The 17447-nt window shown below is 36.9% G+C and overlaps 2 protein-coding genes across 3 annotated transcripts; one reads left to right on the top strand and one right to left on the bottom strand.

The window, feature by feature from the left end:
• Nucleotides 1-864: 864 nt before the first annotated feature.
• LOC570185 (E3 ubiquitin/ISG15 ligase TRIM25) lies at nucleotides 865-7216 on the bottom strand. The gene is given in 8 exon segments (XM_087241203.1): nucleotides 865-1229; nucleotides 1232-1319; nucleotides 1321-1562; nucleotides 3498-3557; nucleotides 3690-3843; nucleotides 3945-4178; nucleotides 6036-6122; nucleotides 6545-7216. Coding segments are annotated over 8 exon segments (1686 nt in total). The 5' UTR covers nucleotides 7136-7216; the 3' UTR covers nucleotides 865-999.
• Nucleotides 7217-10813: 3597 nt separating this feature from the next.
• On the top strand, nucleotides 10814-16124 carry ftr07 (finTRIM family, member 7). 2 transcript variants are annotated; one of them, XM_087241211.1, is made up of 6 exons: nucleotides 10814-11489; nucleotides 11789-11875; nucleotides 12071-12304; nucleotides 12400-12553; nucleotides 12675-12734; nucleotides 14860-16124. In XM_087241211.1, the coding sequence occupies exons 1-6, from the start codon at nucleotides 10929-10931 to the stop codon at nucleotides 15387-15389; spliced, it is 1626 nt and encodes a 541-aa protein (XP_087097337.1). In that variant the 5' UTR covers nucleotides 10814-10928; the 3' UTR covers nucleotides 15390-16124. The 2 variants fall into 2 exon arrangements, with proteins under 2 accessions (XP_087097337.1, XP_087097338.1); XM_087241212.1 differs by lacking the exon at nucleotides 14860-16124 and having other exon boundaries at nucleotides 12675-13094.
• Nucleotides 16125-17447: the final 1323 nt, after the last annotated feature.

The following is a 17447-nucleotide window of genomic DNA, read 5'->3' as shown; positions in this document are numbered from 1 at the left end:
TGTAACAACTGTAATTTTAAAGTTGTGAGAATTTTAATCAGTTGTATCTCGTTTGTTGTTTTTTCCAAAAAATTTTGATCCAAAATAAAACTGTTAAATTACGATCATGAGCATGTCTTGGCATGTTATTAAAGGTGTTTAATCGTAATGATTTAGGGAAAATTCTTTTAAATAACATTGTTTTCTCTTGAACTTTTAGTGCAGTCACTTTATTGATGATGTTTGATCATAATAATCTAGGAGAAGTCTGTATAATAACAGTGTTTCTTTGTAAAACTCTTAGTGTATACCTTTATTGAACGGATTTGATCGTAATATTCTAGGAAAAGTCTGTAAAATAACAGTGTTTTTCTGTAAACATTTTAATGAAAATATCTGTAGATTTATTATTTTTTGCACTTTATTTCAACAAAGACATTTTACCGTAATTTTATGGTTTTTGTTTGGCAGCCGTAGCTGCCAGTCATTTGACTTTTTTTTTACAATTCTTTTTCTTACAGTGTAGGTATATCCAGATTTTTATTATATTGCATCTTTAAAAATCTATATTAATATGAATAAAATTTTCAATTTTTAAAGCTTAGTTTGAATGAATATTTAGTGACACATTCATAGAGATCTGGGAAGATTTAGTATTTTTGCTTTGCTTTACGACAACATGAAAGAAGTGTTGGTTCAACCAACCAAGTTTTTTTTTAAGTTCTATTTTGAATGCTAGGGTAGATATCAATATTTATATTCAAAATGTAAACTATTATCCCAGCATTTCTATGATCATTTGAACATTTGTAAATGAAAATCAACTATGGTGTAGGACTAAAGACTAAACTAAACAGTTAAAGACTAAAACTAACTTTACCTTGCTATACTTGATGATTGCCCTCTCTGAGTCAAAAGTCTAAATTTACATTGTGATCATACTTGTCTTTAAGGGACAAGACCGTGTGGAATTTTGAGATAGTTTGAATATGCTTGTCTGTTATGCTTGATCACATAATATTACTTGTCAATCACCGTAACTGCCAAACCCAGGGTAGGTGGATCACACAATTTTACACGTGAAAAACTGTAAACCTCAAACCCAGGGTAGAGCGGCTGAGTGAATGTGGTGTGGACTCTGTGAATGAGGCTCATTGTGTCAGAGACGCTGTAGAAGGACAAAGCTCCTGCACTGTGATCCACATACACTCCTATTCTAGACATGCTGGACACTATTCTGAGTTTAGACTCTTCACTATTGTGCCTGAATAAACATCTGGTGTCAGAGCAGTACAAACTCCAGGACTGATCATTATATCCAAAACTACACTCACTTCCCGGTCCCTTCCTGCTGATGGTTTTGTATGACACGGATACACACATTCCATTGCCGGTCCTCTCAAACTCCCAGTAACAGCATCCAGACACACTCTCTTTACACAACACCTGAGCAAAACTATCAAATCTGTCTGGATGATCAGGATAGTGCAGTGGTTTCTTCATCCTAGTCACCACTCTGTTCCCCTCAGACAGCCGCAGACATTCATAAGCTGTGTCTGAGTCCAGTGTCAGCTGCTGGTAATCTGGAAACCATTAAAACAGCAGATTAACAGCAGATAAAAATGATGTTTTCATCAGTGAAATGTGATGGATTCATGTTGCGGTCACACTAGAGCAGAAGTGAGGAACGTCCGGCCTCCGGGCCGTATGCAGAAAAAAAATTATAAAATAAAATAAATAAATAAATAAAATTTCTGTTATAGAAAGTGACAGTTGTACACATTTGTTGCTCTGCAAAGCTCAGTTTTACATGAAATAGACTAAAAGCATGTGCTGTACTGTAACGTTTGCAGCACGGGATGTGCATCATTCATTGATGTACGTTCGAACCATTCATATTTTTAATAGCGCGAACAAGACCGTATGGCATGCTTCTGTGTGTGTGCGCGCTTAGCCTTGGAGACGAGCACACACATCTAACGCCATCCTTAATGCGAGCGCTTTAATGGTCAAATACATATACATTTGTGTCAGAACGCGGTGTTTAGTGATTATTTATTTTAAACCTCATTTGTTTAATAAACAAACAAGTTGAGAATCAAAAGACATGTGAAAGTTACACCATATTAGAGCCGCACAATTCTTAAAGTGAAAGTGCGCAATATTCCTGCTGCTGCCTGTTTTTATTAATAATCAAACAACAAAAGGACAAAATCACTCACTGCTCTTGACTGAAAGACTTTTGTAGCTATAATTAAAGTGTTTTTTTTTTTCTTACAAGTGCAGATGCTTAAAGCACAGTTTGTTTCATATTTTTACTCTATTGTATTTATTTCCCTTTCCTTATTTACCGATAGGGAAATAACTGTATATATACAGTTGAAGTCAGAACTATTAGCTCTTCTGAATTATTAGCAACTCTTTCCTCCCTAATTTCTGTTTAATGGAAAGATTTTTTTCAACCCGTTTCTAAAAATAATAGTTTTACTCTTTTTTTCTAATAACTGATTTCTTTCATCTTTGCTATAATGACAACACATAATATTTTACTAGATATTTTTTAAGACATTCAGCTTAAAATGACATTTAAAGGCTTAATTAGGGTAATTAGGAAAGTCATTGTAAAACAATAGTTTCTTCTGCAGACAATCAAAAATATACATTGCTTAAGGGGGCTAATAATATTGACCTTTAAATGGGTTTTAAAATATTAAAAACTGCTTTTCTTGTAGCTGATATAAAACATATAAGCCTTTCCTCAGATGAAAAAAATATTATAGGAAATACTGTGAAAAATCCCTCTGTTAAACATCATTTGGGAAATATTTATATATAAAAAAACAAAATTCACAGGAGGGTGAATAATTTTGACTTTAACTGATAATCGTTTTGAATAATCGTGATAACAATTATAACCAAAATAAATGCGATTATGATTTTTCTTATAATCAAGCAGCCTAATTATTTAGTATGGCCCCTAAACAATGTTACAAAAATGTAATTGGCCCTTGATAGAAAAAAAGGTTCCCCACCCCTGCACTAGAGTTTGTTTGTGCAAAATTCTGTTGTACAGCGCTGTGAAAAAGGGAGGGATTAAACAATGATTAGACAATAAAAAATTCCTGCCCAGAGAGGTCATGTTTTGATCTTAGATTGGTCTCACGCAAACATGTAATGCAATTTCACAGGTCAGAGTTCACCAAGCTTGAACTTTTCAACACAGCGAACTGCGAAACTTGTTGTTTGTGCTTGTGTCTCTAGTCTGACGCATTTGCGTGTGCATGAATGGAAGTCTACGGGGAGAAATGTGCAGTGTGACCGCAGCTTTAATGCAATCAAAAATCACAACAGGCATAAAAAGAAAAGCTCTTTTTTGTCTTTTTAAAGTAACATAACTTAATAGGTGTTACGTCGTTAGCATATTTCTTCATTATATTTAGATTTGCTTATATTTTAGAACCTTTTTATTGTTAGATAGTTTGTTTATAAAAATCAAACAAACAAAAAAGAAAACTTACATTGTAGGAACTCATTCCTGCTCTTGTATTCTGGTGTGGGAATCACATTGATGTATCTCACTAAGGAAACAAATATCTTCAATATAAGTAAACAATAATTTTCAACAATTTTTAAACTGTGTGTTGTGGGATTATATTGATTTTACTAAATTTTGAAACTTCTGAGAGTACATTAATGCTTCAAAGCTTTACCTTTTCGATGCATGTTTTCTTTAGCTATTTTTACGGTCTGCTGCAGTTTCTCTTTCAACTCGGAGACAGATGTTACCAAATCATCAAAAGAGGGATGAGAACTGATGCTGGATGAGTCTGTAGATCCAGGAGGAACAGAGAGAGACTGGAAACTCTAGACAGACAAAAAAAAAAACACAACAACAGGAATATTAGGAAATCGGAGACATACATATTGTTAAACACAATGTGCTGTTTGTCAGAGATTGGTGTTACCTGGAGGAAATGGATATGATTGTTTGTGCATGAAAGCTGTTCCAGCTCAGTGTTTCTCCTCCTCAGATCATTCATCTCCTGCTCCAGTTGCTCCAGTCGTCCTTCAGCTCCACTCACTGAAGCCTTTTCCTGATCTCTGATCATCTGCATCACCTCAGACCGGGTTCTCTTATTGGAGCTTATGATCTCAGTGAAGATTCTCTCAGTGTCCTCCACTGCTGCCTGTGCAGAGCGCTGTTAGGACACACAGAGAGAGAAGCAGCAGAATCAGTCATTCACTCAGCTCTAACTGCTGCCTCACACAGCCTGTTCCCCACAGTGGGACTGAAAGTGCTCCAGCACCAGGCTCCTCACTACCCACATTTACATGTACACCTTTTTGTCATTTTGACTTAATGAAAGATTTGATGGTCGTTATATATTCTGAATATGATGTTTACATGCACCATTTTCATTTTGAATGCATTCACTAGCCAGTCCTGTTTCCTGCCTGTCTTTCTGTCAACATGAGTTTACATCTAATATTTCTTATGCACACTCTTTTAAACAACTGCTGGAATGTCATGTAAACTGGAAAATAGGGTTGGGTCAATAGACGGTGCCATCCTCCCTTGCCGATGGCCAACAGACCTCCGCCCTGCCCCCATCGCAGCAGCAACCCGCTCGCAAAAAATACACACTTAGGCCAAGTTTACACTAATTCATCTTAGTATTAACATGGCATTTTAAAACTAAAACAATCCATGTCCAAACTGGTGTTTCAGCTAGCATTTCTGAAAAGCCCTCCTTTCACACTATACCCCAAAAAATGCACATCATGTGACCACACACACTCGGTCATGCGCTGCAGCATATGTGCGTGTCTGAGCTCCATCAGTCAGCGAGTGCTTTAAGCTCAAAACCCCAGAGAGCAGTGCACATCGGACAGTTTATCAAGGATGTACCGCTGGATCGTTTCTCACTATAGTTGTTAAACGTGATATTTAATTCATCATCTCTCTAACGACTCTTCAGTCTTTTAAATCTATCAGGTAATGTGTCGCAGCATCAGTACACTGCTTCAATCTTTCAATTTCACACTTATACTTAGTTTTTTAGCAAAAACCTCAGACACTGTTGGTTGGTTGCTGTTAGTTGTGCACTATTTTACCAACTAAGTTTGTCGACACCATTATAATGACACAGATCACTCTGCCTATTCAAGCCAGACTCTCACGTAAAAAGTGGTTTAAAGGTGGTCATTTGTGTGTGCCTTATCTATTTATTTATGATTTGGTGATGGATAGAACAAAGGCCATGTGGGTCAGGTAGTTGAAACGGTAGGCTACAAATAATTACTTTGTTATGAATTAATTAAAGATTCATAAATAATTAAATCATCGCCGCCTACAATGATAATGCTATCGTCCATAGCAATGTTTCACATTAAACATCATACAATGCCAAATTGGTTGACATCGCCCAACCCTACTGGAAAAGACAAGCTTTAGTCAGAGTTTAGTCAATTTAATTAATTGTTTTTTCTATGGTGCTTTAACAATGCAGATTGTGTCAAAGCAGCTTAACATACAAGTTCTAGTATATTGATATTGAAACAGCGTCAGTCCAGTTTTCAGAGTTGAGTTCAGTTTAGTTCAGTTCAGTGTGGTTTAATTTTCACTGCTTCAAACATTCATTTATTTTCTTTTTGGCTTAGTCCCTTTATTAGTCTGGGGTCACCACAGCGGAATGAACCGCCAACTTATCCAGCATATGTTTTACGCAGCGGATGCTCTTCCAGCTGCAACCCATCACTGGGAAACATCCACACACACTCATAAACTACGGATAATTTAGCCTACCCAATACACCTATAACACATGTCTTTGGACTGTGGGGAAAACCAGAGCACCTTGAGAAAACCAACGTGAATGCAGGGAGAACATGCAAACTCCACACAGAAATGCCAACTGACCCAGCCGAGGCTCGAACCAGCGACCTATAACTAAAACTATAACAAGTTATTTTAAGTAACATGCCCAACACTGGTCCTAACTGAGTCTGAAACAGCTCTTCCAGCATTCAGCAGATGATCTTCTGCTCAAAACTCACCTTGTGCGACTCTACAGCCGCTCTCAGCTCCTCACGCTCCTCCTGTCCCTCCTCCACTCTCTGCTGAAGTTTCTCTTTAAAATGTTTCTGAACAAAGAAATTACAGTAAAACAAAATAATACAAACATATGTATTACACAAAAGCTTGATAGACAAAATGATATATCTCTTCCCCTACTGTATCAGTTATTCAGGCTTTTTTATACCTCTACTGCACAGGTGTCAAACTTGAGGCCGCAGCTCTGCACAGTTTAGTTCCAACCCTAATTAAACACACCTGATCAAACTAATTGAGTCCTTCAGGCTTGTTTAAAACCTACAGGTAAGTGTGTTGGAGCAGGGTTGGAACTAAACTGTGCAGGGCTTCGGCCCTCCAGGAATTAAGTTTGAAATCCCTGCTCTACTGCAAAGATGACACAGAAGCTGTTGTGTCAATTCTTATTCAGTCAAAATATTGGATGTTTATCAATAAAAGAGAAATGGGCTAGTACATTTCTGTAACGTTATACCTGTTTCTCTCCTCTCTCTTCAGCTGGCAATGCAGTTTCATGGGTTTTGTGTTCATTCATCAAGCACAGCATGCAAATACAGCGCTGGTCAGTTCTGCAGTACATTTCTAGTAGTTTCTCATGTTGAGGGCAGATCATCTCCTGCAGTTGTTCAGTGGCATCAGTCACTTTGTGTCGCTTTTTAGAGTGAAATTCCTCGTGACGATCAAAGTGAGTCTGACAGTAAGATTCCAGACACACCAGACAAGACTTCACAGCTTTATATTTTCTCCCAGTGCAAACATCACACTCCACATCTACAGATTCAGAGTTACACTGAGCAGGACCAGCAGCTTGTAGTTTTCTCTTTCTAAAATTCTCTACCACTTCAGTCAGGATGAGGTTTTTACCTAAAGCAGGTCTTGGAGTGAAGGTCTGTCTGCACTGAGGGCAGCTGTAGACTCCCTTCTGATCATCCTGATCCCAGGAGTCTGAAATACAGCTCATACAGAAACTGTGTCCACAGGGAATGGCCACTGGATCCTTCAGTAGATCCAGACAGATCAAACACGTAAACTTATCCTGAAGCAAAGGAACATTGGATTTTTCCATTTTACTGCACAAACAGACAGAATATTAAGAGATCAAAAACAGTGTGTCCTGATGAAAGCAGAGAGCAAAGTACAAAGCCACAAAGCAAAGCCCGCGCAAACGGAAAAAGTGTTGAGTTTCATTTTCACTGAAGGCATGAGTGTCTAACAGACAGAATGAAAGAGGACCGAAAAAGTAATTGTTTATTATATAAAAATTAATTAACAATATTAAAATAACTTCAATATGTGATATAACTATAGTAACTATATGCTGCAATCTGTTGCACCATTTAATAACCCATCCATATCAATATGTTTACTGGTGAAAACCTCTATAAACTAACTGAATAAAACATATATCAGTTCTGTATGTAAGGGGCTTTCCATGACTAAAAGTGAAAGCATGGGAAAGTACTAGAAATCTACAAGTAGGTCATGGATACATGCAGAAAGATGTAAATGGAAATTAAAGGGTTAAGATGGGTGAACCCTACACCTCCCAGAAGGGCCATAGTGCTAGAGGTGAGTCAATAACAACTGTCAAACTCAGCACAGGCTTATTGAAATATGTGTCCAGGGCTACATTTGAGAAATGCAAAAATTTTTATTAATAAAGCTTACTTTGATACCTAGATCTCCCGTCTTGACCATCATTAAGAAGATCTTAAGAGATTCCACAACATGAGAACGGTAAAGGGTCATTAAACCGCTCTTTCAGTACAAGTCTTCCTAGGAATTAAAATAAAAATGCAACTTAAATGACCATGGTCAGCAGTGGGGAAAAGGTAGGGGATGACAGAGAAAAGAAGGAGAGAAAAAAAGTTGGCACACTCTGTCCTCTCCACATGCATCAGACTCTTTATCAACACTCCATGCTTAAAGATTCAAGAAACCCTCAAGTACTGTGTGTGTTGTGCATCAGTTAAGCATCAGTTAAGAAAATGTTAGCAGCTGTCAGCTTTCATTGTGTATAAACAGGATAATTTTGAGCTTTTGTCAGCTAATTTTATCTTTCGGCTTTAAATTCATTTTTGAAGTGGGATAAAAATTGGTGACGTAGCACGAATCTGCTAGTGGCGGTTTCTCGTTGTTATTAGTATTGGAGTTTTCTTATCCTATGAGAAGTCCCTGCTTCTTAATTATTCATGACTGCACGTGCTTTCCGAAGGCAAGACAAACCTGCCAAGCTGCTATAACCTATGCCTGTGTTGCCAACTTAGCAATTTTGTTGCTAGATTAAACAATTTTTCGTACTACCCTAGCAACTTCTATTTTTATTTTCAAAAAAGCACCTAGCAACAGATTTAGCAAATTTTAACATTCATTTGGCTACTTTTAGAAATCTTTTTAAAAATGACACAAAACAGCAGTGACTGCACGCTTCACTCACAAATCGCTAGCTTAGATTGTTTTTTTATAACTGTTCATTAACTGATATTTATTAACAAATATATATATATATATATAAAATAAATAAAATAATAAAACAAAATAAATTCCAATATTGCTATAATTGTTGTCCCTTTTACAAATGTGTTAATTTCACAAGTTAAAAATAAGTACACAAGCTGTGATTGCTTAAAAGAATGTAACTGTTCATTGTCAGTGTTATATTAAAAAATTAATTCTTCTCAAAGTGTTCGTATTACTTTTAAAAATAGTCACCTATTTTTTCATACAAATCTAAATGGACATATTTCAAATAATGTTTTTGCTGAGATGTCCAGTCAATTGAAACATTAATTGTTTCGTATCCTACATAAATATGTAGTTTTGAGCTGCGATTACGCAATTACATTACCACGCAAAGTGATATGTTAATAACAACCTAGTTAGTGTGCATGTGGATGTAATGTTTTAATATAATATAATACACGACGCCTCAGAGAGTAGAGACATGACAGGCTTACGCTTGCCAGACACTACTTGATATGCAAATTAGTGTGACGACATCAGGCAACATTTAGCTACTTTTCTGGCAGGCTTTAGCTACTTTTCACTGGAAATAGTTGGCAACACTGCCCTACGCTAATGACTGGGTGAGACCGCATCCACGGACTCCGTATACACCTCTTAGCATTTAGCCTTTTGTAAAGGGTCGTATGTGTTTGTTTCCATGATCCACGGTGTTTGTTGCATGTTTTCCCTGTGATGCAGTCAGGGCCGATACAGCAAAACTGTTAGTTTGCAGCAAGAATTTTTGTCGAGAAAGCTGTACGAGAATTGGAGAATGGCGAACTTTGTCTTTTATTAGTTGCACCTATATCTGTGCTTCTGTGTTCGCTTATGTTTAAAGTCCTCCAGATCACCGACAGGGCTAATGGTTGAAATAGACAGAGCAAGAGATCAGCTGCACTCAGCCCCAGGAATTGAGGAGGAGAAAAGTCCTCCTCATTTATAGTGTTTATATAAACAGGCTTATCTTTATAATGATATAAATTGTGGTTATGTGTATATGAATTTACGAATAACAAATGTAGCAGGGCATTAAATTACTGCTTATTTCTTTGCATTTTAACTTTGTAAACTATAAGATCATCATGGGTCTCCCGGTTTGTGTCTCATTTTGTGAGCCCACTGACAACAGTTGTTCGTTCCCCTCTTTCTCCCCTGCTCTGCTGGCCACGCCCACTCCAGCCCCTGCTCGCAGAGCTCCCCCGCAGCTAAGGCCAAAGTGAACTTCCTGAGAGTGAGACGTCTGATAAAAGAGAAAGGTTTATTTGGTCTATAATGTAGAGCATGTTTGGGCCTTGAGAGGAAACCAGGGAACCCGGGGGAAAGAAATGGGGAAAAAAGCGCCAGCTCCACGCAGAAACGCCAGACGTTCCAGCAAGGAGCCAGAGCCATTATAGTTCCTGCTGGTCGCTGGGCCACCTTGCCGCCCGTTCTGGGTAAAGGTGGAAAAAGGGGAGGAGGGGTGTTTTCTTCAAGACAAAGATACTTGTAGAGAGAAAAAGACGATATATGTATAAACTTCTTTGATTGGAGGATCGTAATTAGCTAATATGAGCCAGTTGGGTCAATCATAAGCACGTACTCCTCTCGAAATTAACATATTAAACTACACTTATTGGCAAACTATTGAAAGCAGCAGCAGGTAGTTCACCTCAGATCTTGAAAATACAATAAACCCTTTGAAATTGAACTTTAGAACAGTGACTTGTAAACCAGCACATGTCAGTGATTCAGCATCTACATTTAATAATGTTAAAGAGGTTTAATATGTACTGATTAGATTATAAACCTTACCATTTCATTAGTGAGTGCATATTCTGTGCTTCTTAATGGCTGTATTTAAATTTCTGTCATGTTTTGTCTGCTGCAAACAGCCAAATTGCTTATTACTGCAAATCTCGTCACATAGCGCGTTGTTGAGACCTAATGTTTACGTTCATAATATTTATATTATTTGCTATTTAATAACCTCATGTTGAACTTTGAATATGCGTCTCATTTCAGAGGCTGCTACTGTCCACCGGAGGTCACATTTCGGTCACGGGCGCATGCTTTGAAGTCTTTCTGAATCAATAAATGAACAAATGAAACACACTGTTTTCCTACCCACTGCGCCACCGTGATGCCTTGATGTTGTTTTATAATAAATAATTATATGAATGTATGTTTTTATTTATAAAGAAACCTTTTCTTCTTTCTTAACTAGAAACATCTTTCTTTCTGACACTCCTACTTTCAGTTTAGTGAAAATGAAACCTTACTTTTCCGTTTGCGCGGGTTTTACTTGGCAGCACTGCACTTTTTGCTTTCTGTTTTATCTCAGTTGATCTCTTGATTTTGTCTGTTTGTGTAGAAAAATGGCAGAATCCAGTGGTTCTTTGGCTCAGGATCAGTTCAGCTGTTCAGTCTGTCTGGATCTACTGAAGGATCCAGTGACCATTCCCTGTGGACACAGTTACTGTATGAGCTGTATTTCAGACTGCTGGGATCAGGATGAGCAGAACGGAGTCTACAGCTGCCCTCATTGCAGACAGACCTTCACTCCAAGACCAGTTTTAGGAAAAAACACCATGCTGACTGAAGTGGTGGAGAAACCAAAAAAGACAAAACTACAAGCTGAAGATGTGGAGTGTGATATCTGTTGTGGGGAAAAATATAAAGCTGTAAAGTCCTGTCTGGTGTGTCTGGATTCTTACTGTCAGACTCACTTTGATCGTCACGAGGAACTTCACTCTAGAAAGCGACACAAAGTGACTGATGCCACTGGACGACTGCAGGAGATGATCTGCCCTCAACATGACAGACTACTAGAAATGTACTGCAGGACTGACCAGCGCTGTATTTGCATTCTGTGCTTGATGAATGAACACAAAACCCATAAAACTGCATTGCCAGCTGAAGAGAGAGCAGAGAAACAGGTAAAATTGATACCTAGTACTAATGTTTATCTCTAAATAAGTTTTTTTTTTTTTCAAACTTTGCCATTAAAATATTTTACTTTATAAAAACATTAACAAAACTTTTACAACTATTGCAGAGGAGAACGAATAGTTTTTTAAAAAGGCATTGAAATTAGAGTGAAAATCCACTATAATATAACAAACATGGTTGTGACCAGATCTGTATTTGTACCATTATGTTCATAATGCTTTATTAAATTATTAATTGTTAAACATTACTTAGCATTCTGGTTTACTGTATTTTTTCTGTTTTATAGAAACATTTTAAAGAGACACTTCAGAAGAGAATCCAGGAGAGACAGGAGGAGTTTGAGAAGCTGAGAGCGGCTGTAGATTCTCACAAGGTGAGTTGTAAGCAGATCAACTGCTGGAAGAGCTGTTTGAGACTCAGTTAGGACTGTCCTGCAGTCAGTCAGTGAGGAGCCCAGTGCTGGAGCACTTTAAGTCTCACTAAAGCCCCTGTGGGGAACAGGCTGTGTGAGGCAGTAAGAGCAGAGTAACTGACTGATTCTGCTGCTTCTCTCTGTGTGTCCAAACAGCGCTCTGCACAGGCAGCAGTGGAGGACACTGAGAGGATCTTTACTGAGCTCATCTTCTCCATTGAGAGAAGTTGTTCTGAGGTGACACAGCTGATCAGAGATCAGGAAAAGGCTGCAGTGAGTGGAGCTGAAGGACGACTGGAGCAACTGGAGCAGGAGATTGATGATCTGAGGAGGAGAGACACTGAGCTGGAGCAGCTTTCATGCACAGACAATGACATCCATTTCCTCCAGGTAACAGAGATCTGACAAAAAGCATGTTGTGTTCTATAATGTATAAGTATCTGATTTTCTAATATTCCTATTGTTTTGCCTGTGTGTTTGTGTAGAGTTTCCAGTCTCTCTCTGTTCCTCCTGGATCTACAGACTCATCCAGCATCAGTTCTCATCTCTCTTTTGATGATTTGGTAACATCTGTCTCTGAGTTAAATGAGAAACTCCAGCAGACTTTGAATGTTGAACAAGAAAACATATTTCGGATTGGTAAAGTATACTATTGACACTATTAATTTTGTCTTAGAAGTGTCAATATCATAAACTGCTGAAAAGTACAAATAAATGAGAAATAAATTTTTTCTAACAATAAATATGTTTATTTCTTTAGTGAGAAACATCAACGTGATTCCCATTTCCGAATACAAGAACAGGAATGAGTTCCTTCAATGTAAGTTATTTTATTTAATATTTGTTTTCTATAAACAAGACCAGACAAAAAAGAAAAGATGAAGAAGAAAAAGAGATGTGGGTACTTAGAGGGCAGATTCTTTTATAAATATTAAATAATCAAATTCTAACTTATGACATTGATTAGATCAAACTTTTAAGTTTCCTTTTTAATATTAAGATATTTTCTTTGAAATCTAAATGTATATTTTCTTGCTAATATTGCTATTAAACACACCCTTGCCTGAACATGGTGAGTGAAAAATTAAGGCACATCAGCAGCTGTGAAGCAGTGAAACATTAATAAAATCCTTATTTTCCAGAACAATAAAAAAAAGTTGAATTACAAAAAAAAAAAAAATCCTTATTTTCCTTCGAGCAGAACAAATCATCACTGCACAATTGGACGAGCACAAACAAAAATATAATTTGTATATTTTTCATGGAAAAAATATATTTTTGAAACGAATTTCGTTTGCTATAATTTGTATCTAAATCCTAATTGATTTTTGTTGGTCAGTTAACTAACAGATAAAAAAGAATAACGAATAACCTTTAAGGTGAAGTGCTTTAAAACAATTCCCCTATATTCTTCAGTGCCAAAACACGGATTGCCGTGAGATTGTGTTGGTTTGTTAAATAAAATAATAATCTACCCTAAATAAACTTAAAGGGAAATATTCACCGTTTCAGAGAAGCCTATAATAAACTGTTTTTACTGTTAATTACAATTTAAATAAGCAGGATAGGCTTTTACAATGTTTTAGGAAAAACTCTGCTGGAAGGATGAGAGCATTGGGGTCGGCAGGCGCACAACTGTACGCATTGTGCATGAGAGGGCGCAAATTAATGGCAAATTTTTAATTAATTAATTTATTACATAATTTAAATTGATTATTATACAGTGTGCACTATATTGAAAAAGCAAGAAAGAATAAGAATAAAGGTGTGTGTTTTGTGTGTTTTAAAGTGTGTATGTACTTGCATGGTGGGAGATGGGTAAAGAAATCTATTGGCTTTAGTTTTGCTGCCATTTTTTCCGCACACTAAAACTTACAAGTCAGATAGCTATTGTTTAAAACAAGGGTTAAAATGAGTAAACTCTATTTAAAACAGCTAAACGAAATGAGACATTTGCCAAAAGGCCTAAAATTAATGAGACAAATGCTGTTTCCCCACACGGGGTGAATACCACAGTCTCATCAGCACCTTAGCCGGGGGAACTCTAGACCCAGCCCGTTTCTCATTAATCGGACTATTCTGCACAGCCTCCTTGCATGGAACCGCTATTCAAGTTGTTTTAAACAATTTTAGGAATAAGGAATGATGGGCCAAGGTGGTGCTAGATATGTGCGTACCTTTGAATAAAATCCTTTAGGCGTCCCTGCATGAGAGAACTCAGAAACTCGTTGTGAGAATGGAGATGTCTGCATATTTGTGCCAGTTTGTCATATAAAATTGCTTAAAACACCTTAATATTTTAGAAAAATAGCTAAAGTTTGCATAACCAATGATTGATCATATCCATAAGTAAATATGCAACCTATTTTTTGATTAACTGACAAGTGCATTAAGGGCAGCACCCACTGAGATAACTGATAAATTATGTGCTCCTATTGGGCAGTGTCACCCACATGACAGAACTCATCGTGAAGAACGAGAAAAAATTAAACATGCTAGACTTTCTGCGATGGTGTCACAACGATTGAATCTTGTGTCACAACGCACAGTTGTCGTTCACGACTCCCCACAACACCCTACATCAAGGAAATTGTGCCAAGATTGTGTGATGTGACCGGGGCTTAAACCTTGTTTCTGAGATCAGGAGGTAATAATTTAATACTATAATCTAGCTAAAGTTAGTGGAAGTTAATAGCTAAACTAATAACAATTGTCCTATGTGAATAAATGTTAAAAATACAATCAAGCAAATAACAATATTTGGCTGAAAACTCATTTTAAATCTCTAAATACAAAAAAGCTTCAATGTAGAAAAATGGCTACCCAAGAAGCACTTTTGAGGTTATGGACAAAAAAAAAGACAAAAAGTTTTTTGCATTCTTGATTACATTAAAATAATTACAATTCACTGAAAAAAATGAACCTACTGTTTTAATGGTTTCCAGATTACCAGCGGTTCACTCTGGACTCAAACACAGCTCAAAAATCTCTCAGGCTGTCAGAGGGGAACAGAGTGGTGACTAAGAAGAAGAAGCCTCTGGTGCTTCCTGATCATCCAGCGAGATTTGATAATTTTCCTCAGGTGTTGTGTAGAGAGAGTGTGTGTGGACGCTGTTACTGGGAGGTTCAGTGGAGTGGTTCTATGGAAATATCAGTGTCATATCAGAGCATCAGCAGGAAGGAACGGGGAGAAAAGTGCCCGTTTGGATATAATGATCAGTCCTGGGCTTTGTATTGCTCTGGCTTCAGATGCTCATTCTGGCACAATAGCAAACACACTAACCTCCCAGTTGTGTCCAGATTGTGTAGAATAGGAGTGTATGTGGATCACAGTGCAGGAACTCTGTCCTTCTACAGCGTCTCTGACACAATGAGCCTCATTCACAGAGTCCACACCACATTCACTCAGCCGCTCTACCCTGGGTTTAGGATTTACCCTAAATCACATGTAAAATTGTGTGATGATCAAGCATAACAAACAGGCAGTTTACAAATTTAGCGCTTTCCCTTTAGATCTGCCTGATTAATTGTTAAAATATTGAAATATCTCTCAAATACCAATGCAATCTTGAAAAAGACATGTGTTAAACCTTTGACTATGATGCTAATTAACATTCAGATCTGTTTTTGACCAGAGAGCAATCATCATGTATAGTTATGAAACAGCTTCAGTCTTAGTTTTTAAAATTACGCTGTATTATTTCTGTAACGGTTTATAAATCATGTCTACCATAGCAATCAAAATAGATTAAATCAAGATGTGAAAGAGACTTTAAATTAAGATCTTATCAATTCTGGATGTGGCATTTGCTCTGGGTGTGACATAAGTAAATTACTGAACAGTTTTAAGTATTTGTCCATATATAGCGTATTGGAGTTCAAATATTTGTCAATTGTCAGAAGCTCATTTTATATATTATGATCTATTGGAAGAGCTTAAAAAATAGCAGTTGGTGGTTCATTCTGCCGTGTTGACCCCAGAGGGAGCAGGAACAAAGCAGAATGAAAGTAAGAAAGAGTGAGAGCTTAAAAGAGCACCTAATTTTAATCCAGACAGATTTTCTTTTACTCATTTTGTTGCACATTTTACTATTATATGCATGTGCAAGGTCATGGTTTTGGTACTTGATAGTTTAGGGTTCAAGCTAGACCTGTTTAAAAATATATACTGTGTATGTGTATGCAAATCAAATAAAAGTTCATAAAGATATGATGCACTGTGTTAATGACTCATAATACTGTCTCCTGAGGTTTATAGTCAAGTATTTTCTTGTCTACTTTTTATTAAGCAAACAAAATCTGAATGAATTGTGATATTGAATATTTTTATATTCATCCGTCTTCCGAATGAGGCGTCGTCTTTCGGATGAGACGTTAAACCGAGGTCCTGACTCTGTGGTCATTAAAAATCCCATGGCACTTCTCGTGAAAGAGTAGGGGTGTCCTGGCCAAAGCCCCTCTATCGGCCCTTACAATCATGGCCTCCCAATCATCCCCTTTCACTGAATTGCCTCTATCACTGTCTATCCACTCCACCAATAGCTGGTGTGTGGTGAGCACACTGGCGCCGTTGTCCTGTGGCTGCCGTCGCAGCATCCAAGTGGATGCTGCACACTGGAGGTGGTGTGAAGAGAGTTTTGGTGCTTTAGGTGTATGGCCATACACAATAAATGCGCTATATAACTACTTTTTTAATTATTAAAAAATATACAGAATCTACATAAAACAATCAGGATAGTGTCCAATCAGGATATCATCCTAGCCTTAGTAATTTATTGTGAAAATGTAAAAAAATACATCAAGCAAATAACAATATTTGGCTGAAAACTCAATTTAAATCTCTTAATACAAAAAAGTTTCAATGTAGAAAAATGGCAACCCAAGTGGCACTTTTAAATAGCAGTAGCAGCACGATAAATAACACTACATAAGATGAAACTGCTCTATGTCTGCATTTTTTACATTTGAAACAAAAAAGTTTTTTCTTTTCTCTACTTGCGATATTACATGTAACAAATGAATGAGCTCATAATAAACAGGTTGAGAATAAATCACACAAATATATAATTATATATAATAATATATTATGTATATGAATGTCAGTTTTTACATTCTCCATATTTCTCTTCATTTTGCCACAACGTTTCAAAGGGAGTAAATAAATTGCAGCCGGATATGTAAAATCCTCTTTTGTCTATGCACATGCGCAGTAAATAAAGGAAAGCATTTCAGTCGTTTTAGGGATGGCGGAATCAACTGAAAACAATATTGTGGGCATGGACCGTTTTTGAATTGAATTGAATTGAATTTTATTTGACAGATTTTAGACAAACTGTACAAAAAGTATTCCATACACTTTGTTAAAAAAAACTGTCGAGGATAAAAACACAATAAAGCCCTGGGCTTATTTCCATTGTGGTCCTCTGTTAAATAAAAACAAAATTTTAACTTCAAATTTATTTGGAATTTAGGCGTAGACTTACAATACATTGTACTTTCCATGGCTGAGCCTAAGTACACTTGTCATCAATGT

This window comes from Danio rerio, chromosome 2, assembly GCF_052040795.2.
Source record: "Danio rerio strain M-AB ecotype USA chromosome 2, GRCz13ab, whole genome shotgun sequence".
NCBI classification, from domain to species: domain Eukaryota; kingdom Metazoa; phylum Chordata; class Actinopteri; order Cypriniformes; family Danionidae; genus Danio; species Danio rerio.
Note: the sequence above shows the minus strand (reverse complement) of the source record. Positions and strands in the feature narration are given on the sequence as shown.